We start from the raw sequence: 16491 nt of genomic DNA on the forward strand, positions 1-16491 counted from the left end.
TATATATATATATATATATATATATATATATATATATATATATATATATATATATATATATATATATATATACACTGATGATGTGTTCTTAAGTGTGTGTGTGTGTGAGCAACAAGCAGCTCTCATAACTTTTTTTGCTGCTTTTTAAAAGAAATTTAATTAAAAGCTACATTTTAATATATCTCTAATACATCTTTATTCAAGTATTTACAGATAGTACATAGAAGCAAACTTTCTTTAGCATACCCATTCTGTTGGGGTCACTGCTGATGTTCTTGAATTTTTTATTTACTGTTATATTAGATTGTTCATAGAGGGCAGATTACCCAATTCAAGAGATCTTGATTGACATATCAGCCCAATCAGAGACAGGATCAAACCGGGGCAAATATTAGCCTATTATATTCCCGCGTAAAAACTGGGAATATATAGTGACTATATAAGAAAGGAGCAAGGAGGCTCCGTAATAACCCTCTTAAAATAGTCTGGATGATACCAGAGGAAACACATTGAGGTAGCGTGGTTTTAGTCCGAAGCAAGTCCTTTACCTCTCTTCATGCTGTCCTGCTCACCTGATTTGGTAGAAGCATTAGGAGTCCTAGCAGTTACAGGCAAAGACAGACATTTGTTTGCTGAGGAGAAACACACTGTGATGTTTCACAAACTGCATATTGTTTTTTAACTCTTGTACGTGCATTTTTATGTTCTGCGCATTTTTAAGTGTTGAGTAAAACTTTTACCCTTAGAGTGGCTTTTTGAGCTTGTGTCTTTCTTTTTTTGTTTCTATAGTACAGTGCTTTCCAAACTGTGTGTCGTGACACATTAGTGTGTCGGCAGCATTGTGTAGGTGTGTCCCTGCTTCAGCACAAATTTTTTTTTAATTTCAATTTTTTTTTACATTTTTTTGGCTTTCCGACTTTCCGCCGACTTGCTACACATTTCACATGGTTGACTTGTGATTGTTACCTAGTGGGTCACAGATCATCTTAACCTATTGGCGCAGCTCAGTGGGAACTGCAACTATTCCCATTGGCGGCTTTGGCGGCACATTGGCTCCTGACTTCACGTGTAGTCTCCTCAATCGGCTCCTGACTGCATGTGTAGTCAGTGAGTGGGATATCAGTGTGTTTGCAGTGCGGGCAGTAGTCAGTCGAATAGGGAGGCAGCTTAAATGCTGAGCTGAAATCAGAAGTCAGTGGGGTTTTTTTTGCAGCTAGCTCCCAGTAGTGCATTGCTACTCCTGCTCTTGATATATGGATAGGAAGTGGAAGCTTACAAATGCTTGATGATGAAATGCAAGTGTCTATCTAATATTCCACCAAATATTCAGAAACTGTGTTCATCCCACCAACCTCATACATCCCATTAAAATAGTAAGTAGCTATTGGTGTTAATTCTTGCACATACATACTGTTACTTGTAAATACATTTAGTTATTATATCATTTATGTATGTGTTTGTATCTCTTAAAACAAGTTAATTTAACCTCCTGTTTGCTAGTACAACTGAATTACTGTGTTGCAAAATTATGTAGGTTTTAAAAGTGTGTCACCAATATGAAAAGTTTGGAAAGCTCTGCTATAGTACTTCGTTGGGAGGCAGTTCGCAGATACTCTCCGTGTACACAGAGCAGCAGCCACTACCAATTTACAACCAACATTCTGGAAGAAACAGTGTTCTTATATTTTGGGACCAAATAGTCGGATATCACTTCTTATATATCATCCCAGGACTATCCAAATATTAAGGTCGGTGTTGTACTTGGAAATAAGACTTTCTTGTATTTCGATCTGGACATAAACTGAGGTCACTGACCTATTTATCACAATCGTATTACAAATAACGTGGATTGGAATTGAAATTTCACACTGCAAAAAACGTGTAATTAAACTGTATATATTTATTTGACATATTTTCACTTGTATTGGGAAGCGCAACAGTTCACTTTGATTTAACATTTTTATGAGTCTTAATAGATTGAGTCCGTTTGCGTCTGTTCCTGACGGAACTACACAGGTTAATATTTCAGAGAGCATGTCTCTCCCTGCAGAGTACTCCATTGTCGTCTGTAGTTCAGTGCATGGAGTTAGTGGGTCTTATGGTAGTCACTTCAGAGGAGGTTCTTTTGCCTGCTTTCACTTGCGTCCCCTTCAACTTCCCATGCTCAGTCAGTGGTCAAAGAATTATTTATATTTGGAGCAACAAATCACTCTGTGTCCACCAAGATAGAGATTGTCTGATGGTTGAATCCAAAGACTCTTGGGGCATCTTTTCTTAGTCGTCATGGGTCATTGTCACAATGGTTGCCAGTCTGTTAGGCTGGGGGGCAGTCTGGAATTCTCGAAGAGCACAAGGAGTTTGGTTTCCTTTAGAGGCAAGTTTACCAATAAACATGCTGGAACTTCGTGTGATTCTTTATGCTCTTCAGGCCTGGCCCCTATTGAAGGAGAAAAAATGTATCCGCTTCCAGTCAGGCAATATCACAGCAGTGGCCTATATAAATCATCAATGAGGTATCCGCAGTCCACTGGCCATGCAGGAAGTCTTGCAGATCCTGTCCTGGGCAGAGAAGAATCAATGCTCCCTGTCAGTGATTCACATACCAGTTGTCAAAAACTTGGAGGTGGATTACCTCAGCCATCAATCGGTTCATCCAGGAGAATGGTCTCTCCATCAGGAGATATTCGATTAATTGGTGATCAAATGTAATAATCAAACCAGTAATATTCATTGCTCCAGCCTAGCCCCGAGGGACATGGTATACAAACCTAGTGCTGATGTCCTTATGTCCTCCAGGGCTTCTTCCTCTGAGACAAGACCTGTTATCACAAGGTCCTCTTTTCCATAGAGGATTCTCATATTATGTGACACCCTGATAAAGACTAGGAAGCCTGTGACTCAGAAGATCTACCACAAGATTTGGAAATTATATTTTGTGTGGTGCTCTTCTAAAGGATTCTCTTGGTTTTCCTTTTGGATCCCAAGAATTCTTCAGTTATTACAAGATGTTCTTGACCAGGGTTTATCAGCTAGTTTCCTGAAAGGTCAGTTTTCCACTTTATCTGTTCTTTTTCATAGGAAGTTGTCTAAATTGCATGATGTTCAGACCTTTGTATAGACGTTAGTTAAAATTAGGCAAGTTGTAAGACCTAAATAAAAAGAGAGAAGCGCTTAACCTGGGAACCAACAATAGCATAATAGCTTGTGCTATGGCTAGTTACCACCCATGAAGCAGCCTTTTTTGCTCAGCATGCGCCTTTCACAGAGAAGAACTTTCCTGTAGCATATCAGTCTGATCCTGACTTCACACTACCACCTCCCTTTGACTCAATGCACTCCATTGACATAAAATTATTGTCTTGAAAGATACTTTTCTTATTAGCTATCTCTTCTGCTGGAAGAGCATTATTCTGTGATCCTCCATTTTTTTATTGTTCACATGGACAAGGCTGTACCAAATATGATTTTCTTCTTAAAGTGGTTTCTACTGATAAAATCAATTAAATTGTTGTTCCTTCTCTTTTACCAGACCCTGCTAACTCTAAGGAAATTTTTTTACGTAACCTGGACCTAGTCACAGCTTTGAAGTTCTATCGCCAAGCTACTAAAGAGTTCAGAAAAACTTCTAGTTTGTTTGTTCATTACTCTGGGACTCGTAAAGGGCAAAAACCTACTAAGGTAGCGTTTTCATCTTGGCTTTAACAGGTGATTCACAAGGCTTACTTAGTGGCGGGTAAGTTACTTCTAAACGTATCACAGCTCACTCGACAAGAGCAGTGGCAACATTATGGTCCTTTAAGAATGATGCATCTTTAAAGCAGATTTGCAAAGCTGTCACATGGTCTTCTCTGCATACTTTTTCTAAATGTTATCGTTTTTATGTATTTGCTTCTTTGCAAGCAACTTTTGGCAGGAAAGGCCACTGTGTCGGCTAAATAGGAACTTTCAGAGAAAGTATTTTCCCACCCTCTCCATTAACATAGACCAGTGATGGCAAACCTTGGCACTCCAGATGTTTCAGAACTACATTTCACATGATGCTCCACTGGAGTTCAGAGTGTCTAAGCATCTTGGGAAATGTAATTCTGAATCATTTGGAGTGCTAAGGTTCGCCATCACTGACATAGACCATTGGCTTGGGTATTATTCCCATATGTTATGGAGGACTGTGGACCCATCATCATTTTAGGAAAGAAAAAAGAATTATGTTTACCTGATAATTTTTTTTTCTTCAGAATGATGATGGTCCTCAGACGCTGCCCGCTTCATGTTGGGCGACAGTTCTAATGACACCTGTATTTACCCTGCTTTGTCTTTCCTACCTTTCTTTTGCTATTCTCTACTCAGCTATACATGAAACTAAGAGAGAGATGGGGGGGTTTTAAAGCTATTGTGTGGGTTTTTGACCTCCTCCTAGTGGAGGGAAATAAATCCTATATGTTATGGAGGACTGTGGACGATCAACATTCCAAAAGAAAATAATTTATCAGGTAAGCATACATTTTGTTATTTTGACTTCTCCAAAGGGTGGTAAAGAAGTAATCTCTTTCTATTGAAACATGGAATGGTATTGTCTGCATTCATTTTTGCAACCATGTAAGAGGAACAGATACAATTTGTTCTTGACTAAAATGAAGATCAATGCTAAAGTATTTGTGCAGCAGTTGGACATTGTACAGTGATACATAAATATAGTATTTGATACCTTTACTCCACACTCCTACCCTCCATTAAGTTGTAGAAGTTCAGTTCAAGTAATTAAACTATTCTGCTATTAAATAACTCACTGTAATGTTTGTAATTAATACATATGCTAAAAGTTATGTTTTATTTCTCAACATTTTGTACATGCTGTATAGGCGAAAAAAGGCAAATATTTGTAGTAACATTAGTTAGCTTAGAAATTACTAAGGAGATAATTAAAGGGACAGTCTACTTGATTTTTTTTTTTTTTATTGTTTAAAAATATAGATAGCTCCTTTACTACCCGTTCCCCAGCTTTGCACAACCAACATTGTTATATTAATATACTTTATAACCTCTGTTTGCCTGTTTCTAAGCCCCAGCAGGCAGGATCTTATCTCATTGCTTTTTAAAACTTGCACTAATTCCTACTTTTTTTTTAGGGTTTACATTATTTTCACGGTTCCCTAATATTCTTGTTACCTCATGTGTCCGTTCCATTTGGTGGCCTTGCACATTTTGTCATCTTGTTAATATCAGTCTGGAATCATTCATGGCATGGAATTCTCTCTATCTTATATCTTGGCTATATATAAAATTTGAAAAGGGATAAACAAAAAAACTTTTGTTAGATTCTTCCTTCTCTATGTGGAAGTAACAACCAATATATACAGAATTCCACTTGTCCTGTCCCATTAAATACGAAGAAGTATGTATCTATTAGTAAACCTAAATCTCCTTTCTTTAATGTTTCTCAGAGTTGGGCTGTATGGTTACAGTAATGTGAGAATCACTATGGGGACTATTACACATCTCTAACAGATTGTACCCTGCATTTCCTGTTGCATGGTAAATGCATAACGCTAACCAACAGACATGTATTATTAGCAATATACAGCTCTGCATATGATTTTTTTTATAGAAAATATGCATCTCTAACCAAGAGATGCTATCTCTGTATCATTACATGAAAAGCATCATCTGTATATTTCCAATTCTCCCTATCTTTCCTTCTCTTAAGTGTTTGGTATCTTTATTTGAAAAAATAGTAAGAATAAGTTTAGGAGATGGCCCATTTTTGGTTCAGCACCTGGGTGGCGCTTGCTGATTCGTGTCTAAATGTAGCCTACCCAGGTGCTGAATCAAAAATGGCCAGGCTCCTAACATTCTTGCTTTTTCAAATAAAGATAACAAGAGAACAAAGAAAGATTGATAATAGGTGAATAAGAAAATAGGTGAATTAGAAAGTAGCTTAAAATTGCCTGCTTTATCTGAATTATAAAAGTTTAATTTTGACTAGACTATTCCTTTAAAATGAAATTTGCATATTTTATGTAAAAACATATTTTCCCTGTTTTGTCTCCTGGCACTTTTACCATCTTGCTGTATATACATTATATTTTAAAATGTATTTTATTTTTTGTATAAAGTAGGATTTAACAAAAATGCTTCTAATAAAAGGTATAGCTGTTTCAAAAGAAAATACTGTGCACCAGTATTTTAAAGACAGCATTTGTTCAGAGAGCCTAAGGTACTTGTTCCATCTTGTAATGGCTCAATTTAATTGCTGACATGATACAAGTCCCACTGGTGATCAGAGCAGCTGCAGTATATAAAATGCTGGTGCACTGAGAATATCTCTAGCTATGCTTCACATGCACATGCAGAGAAAAATGTTTACACTAAAACAGTTTTGACTTTTACTAGAAGCATTTTTGACAATTAATGTATATTGCAAATATGTTTCTTTTCAAACCTGTAATTAATCTATGTGCATTTCAGTATTGATGGGAATGTCCCTTTAATATCACATTTTTAATAAACATTCAGACTTGATTATGTTTTCTTTTTTAAGACAATGTTGTTTTCTAAATGTGTAGTATGTAATTCCTTCTATTGACAGTGTGCTGGAATTTTTCCTCAGAGTCTTACCTTTAAAGAGAAAATGACATACCTTAAGTTTAAAGAGAAGCCAACAGATCTGGAAGCCAAAAGTTACAGATACCTGCTACTGGCTATGGTAAAGCTCATTCATGGTGATCCAAAGCTGCTATTATATGTAAGTGAATTAACATTTGAAATGTATCTATTTTGTCTAATAATAATTATAGTTATAGTAAAAAAAAATGAATGCCTCACTAAATAAGAGCCTATCCTTGTAATGTATTGTCAGTAATTCATAGGGCGATTAAAAAGCTGTCGGTAAAACAAACTTCAAACAGTAATATAACAAGAAACCAATGTGTCCTGCTGATTTCCCCACCAAGCAGTCATAGATTTTATTTAAAAAAGTAGAAGTGCAACATGGTCTTTATCAGGCACAGAAGTACTTTAACTGATTTTATTTACACTAGGAATGTCCAACATTTTATACTTTTGGAAAAAAAATCCATAGTGCCACTAACCAAATCATCGGAGGTTTTACACTTGGGATGTCTTTAAAGGGACAGTAAAGTCAAGATTATAGGGACAGTCAACACCAGCATTGTTGTTGTTTAAAAAGATAGATAATCCCTTGATTACCCATTCCCCAGTTTTGCATAACCAACACAGTTATAATAATACACGTTTTACCTCTGTAATTAACTTGTATCTAAGCCTCAGCAGACTGCCCCCTTATTTCAGTTCATTTGACATACTTGCATTTTAGCCAATCAGTGCTCACTCCTCGGTAAATTCACGTGCGTGAACTCAATGCTATGTGAAAAAAATGAACTAATGACCTCTAGTGGTGAAAAACTGTCAAAATGCTTTCAGCTTAGAGGCGGCCTTCAAGGTCTAAGGAATTAGCATATGAACCTCCTAGGTTCAGCTTTCAACTAAGAGTACCAATGGAACAAAGAAAAATTGGTGTTAAAAGTAAATTGGAAAGTTGTTTAAAATTGCATTCCCTATTTGAATCATGAAATTTTTTTGGGACTTGACTGTCCCTTTAAACTTTGATTCAGATAGTGGATACAATTTTAAAAAACTTTGCAATGTACTTCTGTTATTTTTTTTTTTTGTTGATCTCTTACTATCCGATTGAAAGAAATACCTGGGAGGGCTCGGGAGCAGCCATGCATTGCTGGGAGCTAGCTGTTAATTGGTGGCTGCACATATATAAATCTTGTCATTTGCTCACCAGATGTGTTCAGCTAGCTACCAGTAGTTCATTCAACAAAGTAGAATGAGAGAATGAAGTAAATTTCAAAATAGAACTATACTGGAAAGTTGTTTAAAATGGTATGCTCTGTCTGAATCATGAAAGATAAAAAAATAAGCCACAATGTTAGCTGCATTGAAAGATATCAGCTTATCTTTAGTTTATCTTCATATTGAGATGGTGTGCTATTTCTTTGACATTTTATATCTTCTATATGCATGCATTTAGGGAGAGAAAAAAACAAACAATTTTCTTCATGTAATAAACACTTGGGCATCTTCCAAAATTGCACACACAAGCTGAGTAGTTTAGCTTAGAATGTGGAGAGATCTTTCTTCTTACTTTTTTATAATGTAAGTGCATGCAGCTGTTTCTTCTACAAAATACGACGAGTCCACGGATTTCATCCTTGTGGGATATTAACCTCCTGCTAACAGGAAGTGGCAAAGAGCACCACAGCAGAGCTGTATATATAGCCCCTCCCTTCCCTCCACCCCCAGTCATTCTCTTTGCCTGTTTTTGTACTAGGAAGAGGTAAAGTGAGGTGTTAGTGTTAGTTTCTTGAATCAAGAAGTTTTTTATTTTAAATGGTACCGGTGAGTACTGTTTCCCTCAGGGGGATATGGAAGAAGATTTCTGCCCTGAGGTTAATGATCTTAGCAGCTGTAACTAAGATCCACGTTGGTTCCCACAGATCTGAAGGTAATACAGGAGACATCTTCAGTGTGGAGAACGGTTTATGCTACAAGCAGCATTGAGGTATGTGCAGCCCTTTATTTCTGAGGAGACTTGGTATATCAGAACTGGCTGACATTTATTTTCCTGTTAAGGAAGGGGTAAGCAGTAGACCTGTTATCAAAGGGGGATGTTACTGAAACCTATGCCTTATTTTATTCACTTGTCATTTTTGGGCCAAAAAAATTTATAATGAAAGAGTGCTGAGTGCTCATTATAAAAGACACTGGGAGATATTTTCTCCAACATTGGTGTGTCCGGTCCACGGCGTCATCCATTACTTGTGGGATATTCTCCTCCCCTACAGGGAATGGCAAGGAGAGCACACAGCAAGAGCTGTCCATATAGCTCCCCCTCTGGCTCCGCCCCCAGTCATTCTCCTTGCCGCTCTGAACAAGTAGCATCTCCACGGGGATGGTGAGGAGTTTGTGGTGTTAGTTGTAGTTTTTTATTTCTTCTATCAAGAGTTTGTTATTTTGAAATAGTACTGGTATGTACTATTTACTCTGAAACAGAAAGAGATGAAGAGTTCTGTTTAAAAGAGGAGTATGATTTTAGCAGCAGTAACTAAAATCAGTTGCTGTTCCCACGCAGGACTGTTGAGCTGAGAGAACTTCAGTTGGGGGGAACAGTTTGCAGACTTTTCTGCTCAAGGTATGATTAGCCATTTTTCTAACAATGTGTAATGCTGGAAGGCTGTCATTTTCCCTCATGGGGATCGGTAAGCCATTTTCTTAGACTCAGAAAGAATAAAGGGCTTAGTATGAGCTATTAACTGGTGGACACTCTTAAGGGCTAAATCGATTGTTTATTTAAGTTGTTGTTTTTTAAAGTTTGAAGTAGTTTTCACACTTTTATTGTTTGGGGAACGTTTTTATCGCCAGGCACTAGTTAAGACACCTTCCCAGTCAGGAAGGGCCTTTCACTGTAGTAGGCAGAGCCTCATTTTCGCGCCATTATTGCGCAGTTTCTTTTGAATGCAGTGCATGCAGCTGCATGTGTGAGGGTCTGGTATCCACTGAAAACGTTCCTAGAAGGCTTGAATTGGTATCGTATACCCCCCTGGGATAGGTGAAGTCGCAACAAAGGCTGTGGCTGGGACTGTAGTGGGGTTAAAATTGCAAATGGCTCCGGTTTCCACATTTTAAGGGTTAACAGCTTGAAAATTGGGGTGCAATACTTTGAATGCATTAAGACACTGTGGTGAAAATTTGGTAAAGATTGGATAATTCCTTCATAGTCTTTCACATATTCAGTAATAAAGTGTGCCCTGTTTAACATTTAAAGAGACAGTAACGGTTTTGTTTTAAAACGGTTTTTGTGCTTTATTAACCAATTTAAGCCTGTTTAACATGTCTGTTCCTTCAGATAGATCATGTTCTGTATATATGGAAGCCAATGTGGTTCCTCCTTCAAATATATGTGATAATTGTGCCATGGCGTCCAAACACAGTAAGGACAGTACTGTCACAAATAGTAAGGTTGCCCAGGATGATTCCTCAGATGAAGGAAGTAGGGATAGTTCTACATCTTTTCCTTCTGTGTCTATACCAGTTATGCCCGCAGAGGCGACCCCTAGTACTTCTAGCGCGCCAATGCTTGTTACTATGCAACAATTGACGGCAGTAATGGATAACTCCATAGCTAATATTTTATCCAAAATGCCAGCATTTCAGAGAAAGCGCGATTGCTCTGTTTTAAACACTGTAGAGCAGGAGGGCGCTGATGATAATTTTTCTGTCATACCCTCAAACCAGTCTGAAGTGGCAGTGAGGGAGGGTTTGTCAGATGGAGAAATTTCTGATACAGGAAGAATTTCTCAGCAGGCAGAATCTGATGTTGTGACATTTAAATTTAAATTAGAGCATCTCCGCGCATTATTTAAGGAGGTGCTATCTACTCTGGATGATTGTGACAATCTGGTCATCCCAGAAAAATTGTGCAAGATGGACAAGTTCCTAGAGGTCCCGGTGCACCCTGATGCCTTTCAGATACCTAAAAGGGTGGCGGACATAGTGAATAAGGAGTGGGAGAAGCCAGGCATACCTTTTGTCCCTCCTCCTATATTTAAGAAATTGTTCCCTATGGTCGACCCCAGGAAGGACACATGGCAAACAGTTCCTAAGGTCGAGGGGGCGGTTTCTACACCAGCCAAACGCACTACCATTCCCATTGAGGACAATTGTGCTTTCAAAGATCCTATGGATAAAAAATTGGAGGGTTTGCTTAAAAAGATTTTTGTACAGCAAGGTTACCTTCTTCAACCTATTTCGTGCATTATTCCTGTCACTACAGCAGCGTGGTTCTGGTTCGAGGAACTGGAAAAGTCGCTCAGTAGGGAGACTCCGTATGAGGAGGTCATGGACAGAATTCACGCACTTAAGTTAGCTAATTCCTTTATTTTAGACGCCGCTTTGCTGTTAGCGAGATTAGCGGCGAAAAATTCAGGGTTTCCAATTGTGGCGCGCAGAGCGCTCTGGCTAAAGTCTTGGTCGGCGGATGTATCTTCCAAGACAAAATTGCTTAATATCCCTTTCAAAGGTAAGACCCTTTTTGGGCCAGAATTGAAAGAAATTATTTCAGACATCACTGGGGGGAAAGGGCCATACCCTCCCACAAGATAGGCCTTTCAAGGCTAAGAATAAGTCCAATTTTCGTTCCTTTCACAATTTCAGGAACGGACCGGATTCCAACTCTGCAGCCTCTAGACAAGAGGGTAACGCTTCCCAGACTAAACCAGCTTGGAAACCAATGCAAGGCTGGAACAAGGGTAAACAGGCCAAGAAGCCTGCTGCTGCTACCAAAACAGCATGAAGGGGTAGCCCCCGATCCGGGACCGGATCTAGTAGGGGGCAGACTCTCTCTCTTTGCTCAGGCTTGGGCAAGAGATGTTCAGGATCCCTGGGCACTAGAAATAGTCTCTCAGGGTTATCTTCTAGAATTCAAGGAACTACCCCCAAGGGGAAGGTTCCACATGTCTCACTTATCTTCAAACCAAATAAAGAGACAGGCATTCTTACATTGTGTAGAAGACCTGTTAAAGATGGGACTGATACACCCAGTTCCAACTGTGGAACAAGGTCAGGGGTTTTACCCAAATCTGTTTGTAGTTCCCAAAAAAGAGGGAACTTTCAGACCAATTCTGGATTTTAAAATTCTAAACAAATTTCTCAGAGTTCCATCGTTCAAAATGGAAACCATTCGAACAATTTTACCTACAATCCAGGAGGGTCAATATATGACTACCGTGGATTTAAAGGATGCGTATCTACATATTCCTATCCACAAAGATCATCATCCGTTCCTAAGGTTCGCCTTTCTGGACAAACATTATCAGTTTTTGGCTCTCCCATTTGGACTAGCCACTGCTCCCAGAATTTTCACAAAGGTGCTCAGGTCCCTTCTAGCGGTTCTAAGACCAAGGGGCATTGCAGTGGCACCTTATCTGGACGACATTCTAATTCAAGTGTCGTCTCTTTCCAAGGCAAAGACTCATACAGACATTGTTCTAGCCTTTCTCAGATCTCACGGGTGGAAGGTGAACGTAGAAAAGAGTTCCCTGTCTCCGTCGACAAGAGTTCCCTTTTTGGGAACAATAATAGATTCTTTAGAAATGAAGATCTTCTTGACAGAGGTCAGAAAGTCAAAGCTTCTAAACGCTTGTCAAGTTCTTCTCTCTATTCTGCAGCCTTACATAGCTCAGTGCATGGAAGTAGTAGGGTTGATGGTTGCAGCAATGGGCATAGTTCCTTTTGCTCGAATTCATCTAAGACCATTACAACTGTGCATGCTCAAGCAGTGGAATGGGGACTATACAGACTTGTCTCCAAAGATTCTAACAGACCAGAGTGGGTCATTGTCACGACCGACGCCAGTCTATTAGGCTGGGGCGCGGTCTGGGATTCCCTGAAAGCTCAGGGTTTATGGTCTCGGGAAGAGTCTCTTCTCCCGATCAACATCCTGGAACTGAGAGCGATATTCAATGCTCTCTGGACTTGGCCTCAACTAGCGAAGGCCGGATTCATAAGATTCCAGTCAGACAACATGACGACTGTAGCTTACATCAACCATCAGGGGGGAACAAGGAGTTCCTTGGCGATGAGAGAGGTATCCAAAATCATCAAATGGGCGGAGGATCACTCCTGCCACCTATCTGCAATCCACATCCCAGGAGTAGACAACTGGGAGGCGGATTATCTGAATCGTCAGACTTTCCATCCGGGGGAGTGGGAACTCCACCCGGAGGTGTTTGCCCAGTTGACTCAATTATGGGGCATTCCAGATATGGATCTGATGGCATCCCGTCAGAACTTCAAGGTTCCTTGCTACGGGTCCAGATCCAGGGATCCCAAGGCGACTCTAGTGGATGCATTAGTGGCGCCTTGGTCGTTCAACCTAGCTTATGCGTTTCCACCGTTCCCTCTCCTTCCCAGGCTTGTAGCCAGGATCAAACAGGAGAAGGCCTTGGTGATTCTGATAGCTCCTGCGTGGCCGCGCAGGACTTGGTATGCAGACCTGGTGAATATGTCATCGTCTCCACCATGGAAGCTGCCTTTGAGACAGGATCTTCTAGTACAAGGTCCATTCGAACATCCAAATCTAGTTTCTCTGCAGCTGACTGCTTGGAAATTGAACTTTATCCAAGCGTGGGTTTTCAGATTCAGTGATAGATACTCTGGTCCAAGCCAGAAAACCTGTGACTAGAAAGATTTACCATAAAATATGGAAAAGATATATCTGTTGGTGTGAATCCAAGGGATTCTCCTGGAGTAAGATTAAAATTCCTAAGATCCTCTCCTTTCTCCAAGAAGGTTTGGATGAGGGATTGTCAGCGAGTTCTTTAAAAGGACAGACTTCTGCTTTATCTGTCTTGTTACACAAACGCCTGGCAGCTGTGCCAGATGTACAAGCTTTTGTACAGGCTTTGGTCAGAATCAAGCCTGTTTACAGACCCTTGACTCCTCCTTGGAGTCTAAATTTAGTTCTTTCAGTTCTTCAAGGGGTTCCGTTTGAACCCTTACATTCCATAGATATCAAGTTACTATCTTGGAAAGTTCTGTTTTTGGTTGCTATTTCTTCTGCTAGAAGAGTTTCTGAATTATCTGCTTTGCAGTGTGATCCACCCTATCTGGTGTTCCATTCAGATAAGGTTGTTTTGCGTACCAAGCCTGGTTTTTCTTCCAAAAGTTGTTTCCAACAAGAATATTAACCAGGAAATAGTTGTTCCTTCTTTGTGTCCGAATCCAGTTTCAAAGAAGGAACGTTTGTTACAAAATTTAGATGTAGTCCCTGTTTAAAGTTCTATTTAGAAGCAACAAAGGATTTCAGACAAACTTCTTCTTTGTTTGTCGTTTATTCTGGTAAGAGGAGAGGACAAAAAGCTACTGCTACCTCTCTTTCTTTCTGGCTGAAAAGCATCATCCGATTGGCTTATGAGACTGCCGGACAGCAGCCTCCTGAACGAATCACAGCTCACTCTACTAGGGCTGTGGCTTTCACATGGGCCTTCAAGAACGAGGCTTCTGTTGATCAGATATGTAAGGCAGCGACTTGGTCTTCTCTGCACATTTTTGCCAAATTCTACAAATTTGATACTTATGCTTCTTCGGAGGCTATTTGTGGGAGAAAGGTTTTGCAAGCCGTGGTGCCTTCTGTTTAGGTAACCTGATTTGCTCCCTCCCTTCATCCGTGTCCTAAAGCTTTGGTATTGGTTCCCACAAGTAATGGATGACGCCGTGGACCGGACACACCAATGTTGGAGAAAACAGAATTTATGCTTACCTGATAAATTACTTTCTCCAACGGTGTGTCCGGTCCACGGCCCGCCCTGGTTTTTTAATCAGGTTTGAAAAATTTCTCTTTTTCTTTATACACTACAGTCACCAAGGCACCCTATAGTTTCTCCTTTTTCTCCTAACCGTCGGTCGAATGACTGGGGGGCGGAGCCAGAGGGGGAGCTATATGGACAGCTCTTGCTGTGTGCTCTCCTTGCCATTCCCTGTAGGGGAGGAGAATATCCCACAAGTAATGGATGACGCCGTGGAACGGACACACCGTTGGAGAAAGTAATTTATCAGGTAAGCATAAATTCTGTTCTTAGCAGTTTTGGTGTTTGGGTAAACATTTTGACCATAGTGTAAGTTACTAGGGGTAAAGATTCCACATGGCTTATATTGGTAACCGCTCCTCCATGCGGTTGTTCAGGCCTACTCGGTCATCGATCCTGATGGGCGGGGCTTATTTTCGTGCGCTCAGACGGGCTCTTTATTCTGGCTCAGGTGGAGCCTAAGCAGAGTTTTTCCTCTCCGGATTGTTGTCGAGTCATCTCGAAGTACCTTGGGGGCAGGTAGGCGCCACAGCTCTGCAGAGGGTATTTTTTGCTGACTTTAACATAATTGTGGCTATAAATACATTTTAGAAGTTAATCCCCCCCCTTACTCTTGGGGTGCAATAATTTTTGGAGCCTTTATTTAGGATTAAGTTAATTTTGAAAGTAAATTAACAGTTTAAAGCAGTTTTGAAAAAATTGTACGCTTTTTTATTTCTTAAAGGCGCAGTACACGTTTTCAAAAAGTTATTTAAAGCATTTTATAAAGTGTTTAAACGACTATTGCTGGTTATTACTAATCTGTTCAACATGTCTGACATTGAGGAATCTCATTGTTCTATGTGTTTAGATGCCATTGTGGAACCCCCTCTTATATTGTTTACCTCTTGTACTGAAAGGGCCTTGCATTGTAAAGAGCATATTTTGAGTAAAAATAGTGTGTCTAAGGATGATTCTCAGTCTGAAGAGAATCAGGATATGCCATCCAATTCTCCCCAAGTGTCACAACCTTTAACGCCCACACAAGCGACGCCAAGTACTTCTAGTGCGTCTAATTCTTTTACTATGCAGGAGCCCCAAGGCAGAACATAGTGCAATCTGCGATCTTATTGCAGAATCTGCAGCATGCCCGCAGAAAGAATGAGAAAGTCAATTGTGCAGAGAATTTTCCTCAACTTCAATTTATTCAGCCGATTTTTTTTTATTTTCTGATTGGCCATTTTCATGAGCATTGATTTCAAATACCTAGCGACAACTGACACGTACTACAAACAGTTTTTGTGCAGTGCAATCATTGGATGCTGCTGAAATTGATTGATGCACTATTTTTGTTATTTTGAACCGCCAGAACGGGGGAGGAGTTGTTTTCACACTTGCTCTATCTGTGATCCGAGGTGAGAAAGTGTACCGCAAGCTTTTTATCACTGCCTGTGCTGTTTAAAACTTATTGAGTCCCTTCCCTGAATTGCTGTCGTCTTATCGTATGCAGGAGGAGGTGGTGAGCAGTGCACTAATTAGTATGTCAGTTAGTTATTGTCGCTGTCCTTCCATTCCTTTAACGATGCTGCATTGATGCAGGGAAGAGCAGAATGGATTAATGGCCTGCAAGTGGGAAAGGTGTGAGTTATAGCCACACTTCTGAAAGTTGCTTCTGCCCACTATCTCCATTGCGTGTGCTTTTATCTCCCCAGCATGTCAGTGAAGTGTAACGGGAGTTGGAGGGGGGTCTGGTCTTTAACTCTGATTTCAGCAAGAGCATTGAGAGTTCTGTTTTGTTTAAAATTTATTTTCTGTGACCTCTGTGTCCCTCAGATAGGCAGCCATTATTTTGTCCAACAGTTAACCCTTCCTACATAAAACTTTTGATGCTGTAAGGCTCAGGAGTTTGATATAGTGCACCAACTGCAAAGCAAATATTTAGATGTGTTCTAATAATTTGTATTAAAAAAAAAAAAAATGGTTACTGTTGCCCTGTATTTTCAGAGGAGTTTTGGTTTTAGTCACAGCTTCACTGAAACTATTTTCATTAAAAGGCAGAGACAAGCTGTAAATCAGTCCCTTATAGTCTTGTATTCATGAATGTTAACCCCTGCATGGAAAT

The 16491-nt window shown here is 39.9% G+C and overlaps 1 protein-coding gene across 7 annotated transcripts in view; it reads left to right on the plus strand.

Moving 5' to 3' along the window:
* Positions 1-16491, plus strand: part of NF1 (neurofibromin 1) — a 1508106-nt gene that overhangs the window by 607703 nt on the left and 883912 nt on the right. For 4 of the 7 annotated variants that reach the window (XM_053707520.1, XM_053707522.1, XM_053707523.1 and 1 more), the window contains exon 13: positions 6587-6742. In XM_053707520.1, coding sequence (XP_053563495.1) covers positions 6587-6742 — 156 coding nt within the window. The remainder of the gene's footprint in view (positions 1-6586; positions 6743-16491) is intronic. The other 3 variants (XM_053707521.1, XM_053707524.1, XM_053707526.1) reach the window with 1 other exon arrangement.

Source organism: Bombina bombina, chromosome 3, assembly GCF_027579735.1.
Source record: "Bombina bombina isolate aBomBom1 chromosome 3, aBomBom1.pri, whole genome shotgun sequence".
NCBI lineage: Eukaryota > Metazoa > Chordata > Amphibia > Anura > Bombinatoridae > Bombina > Bombina bombina.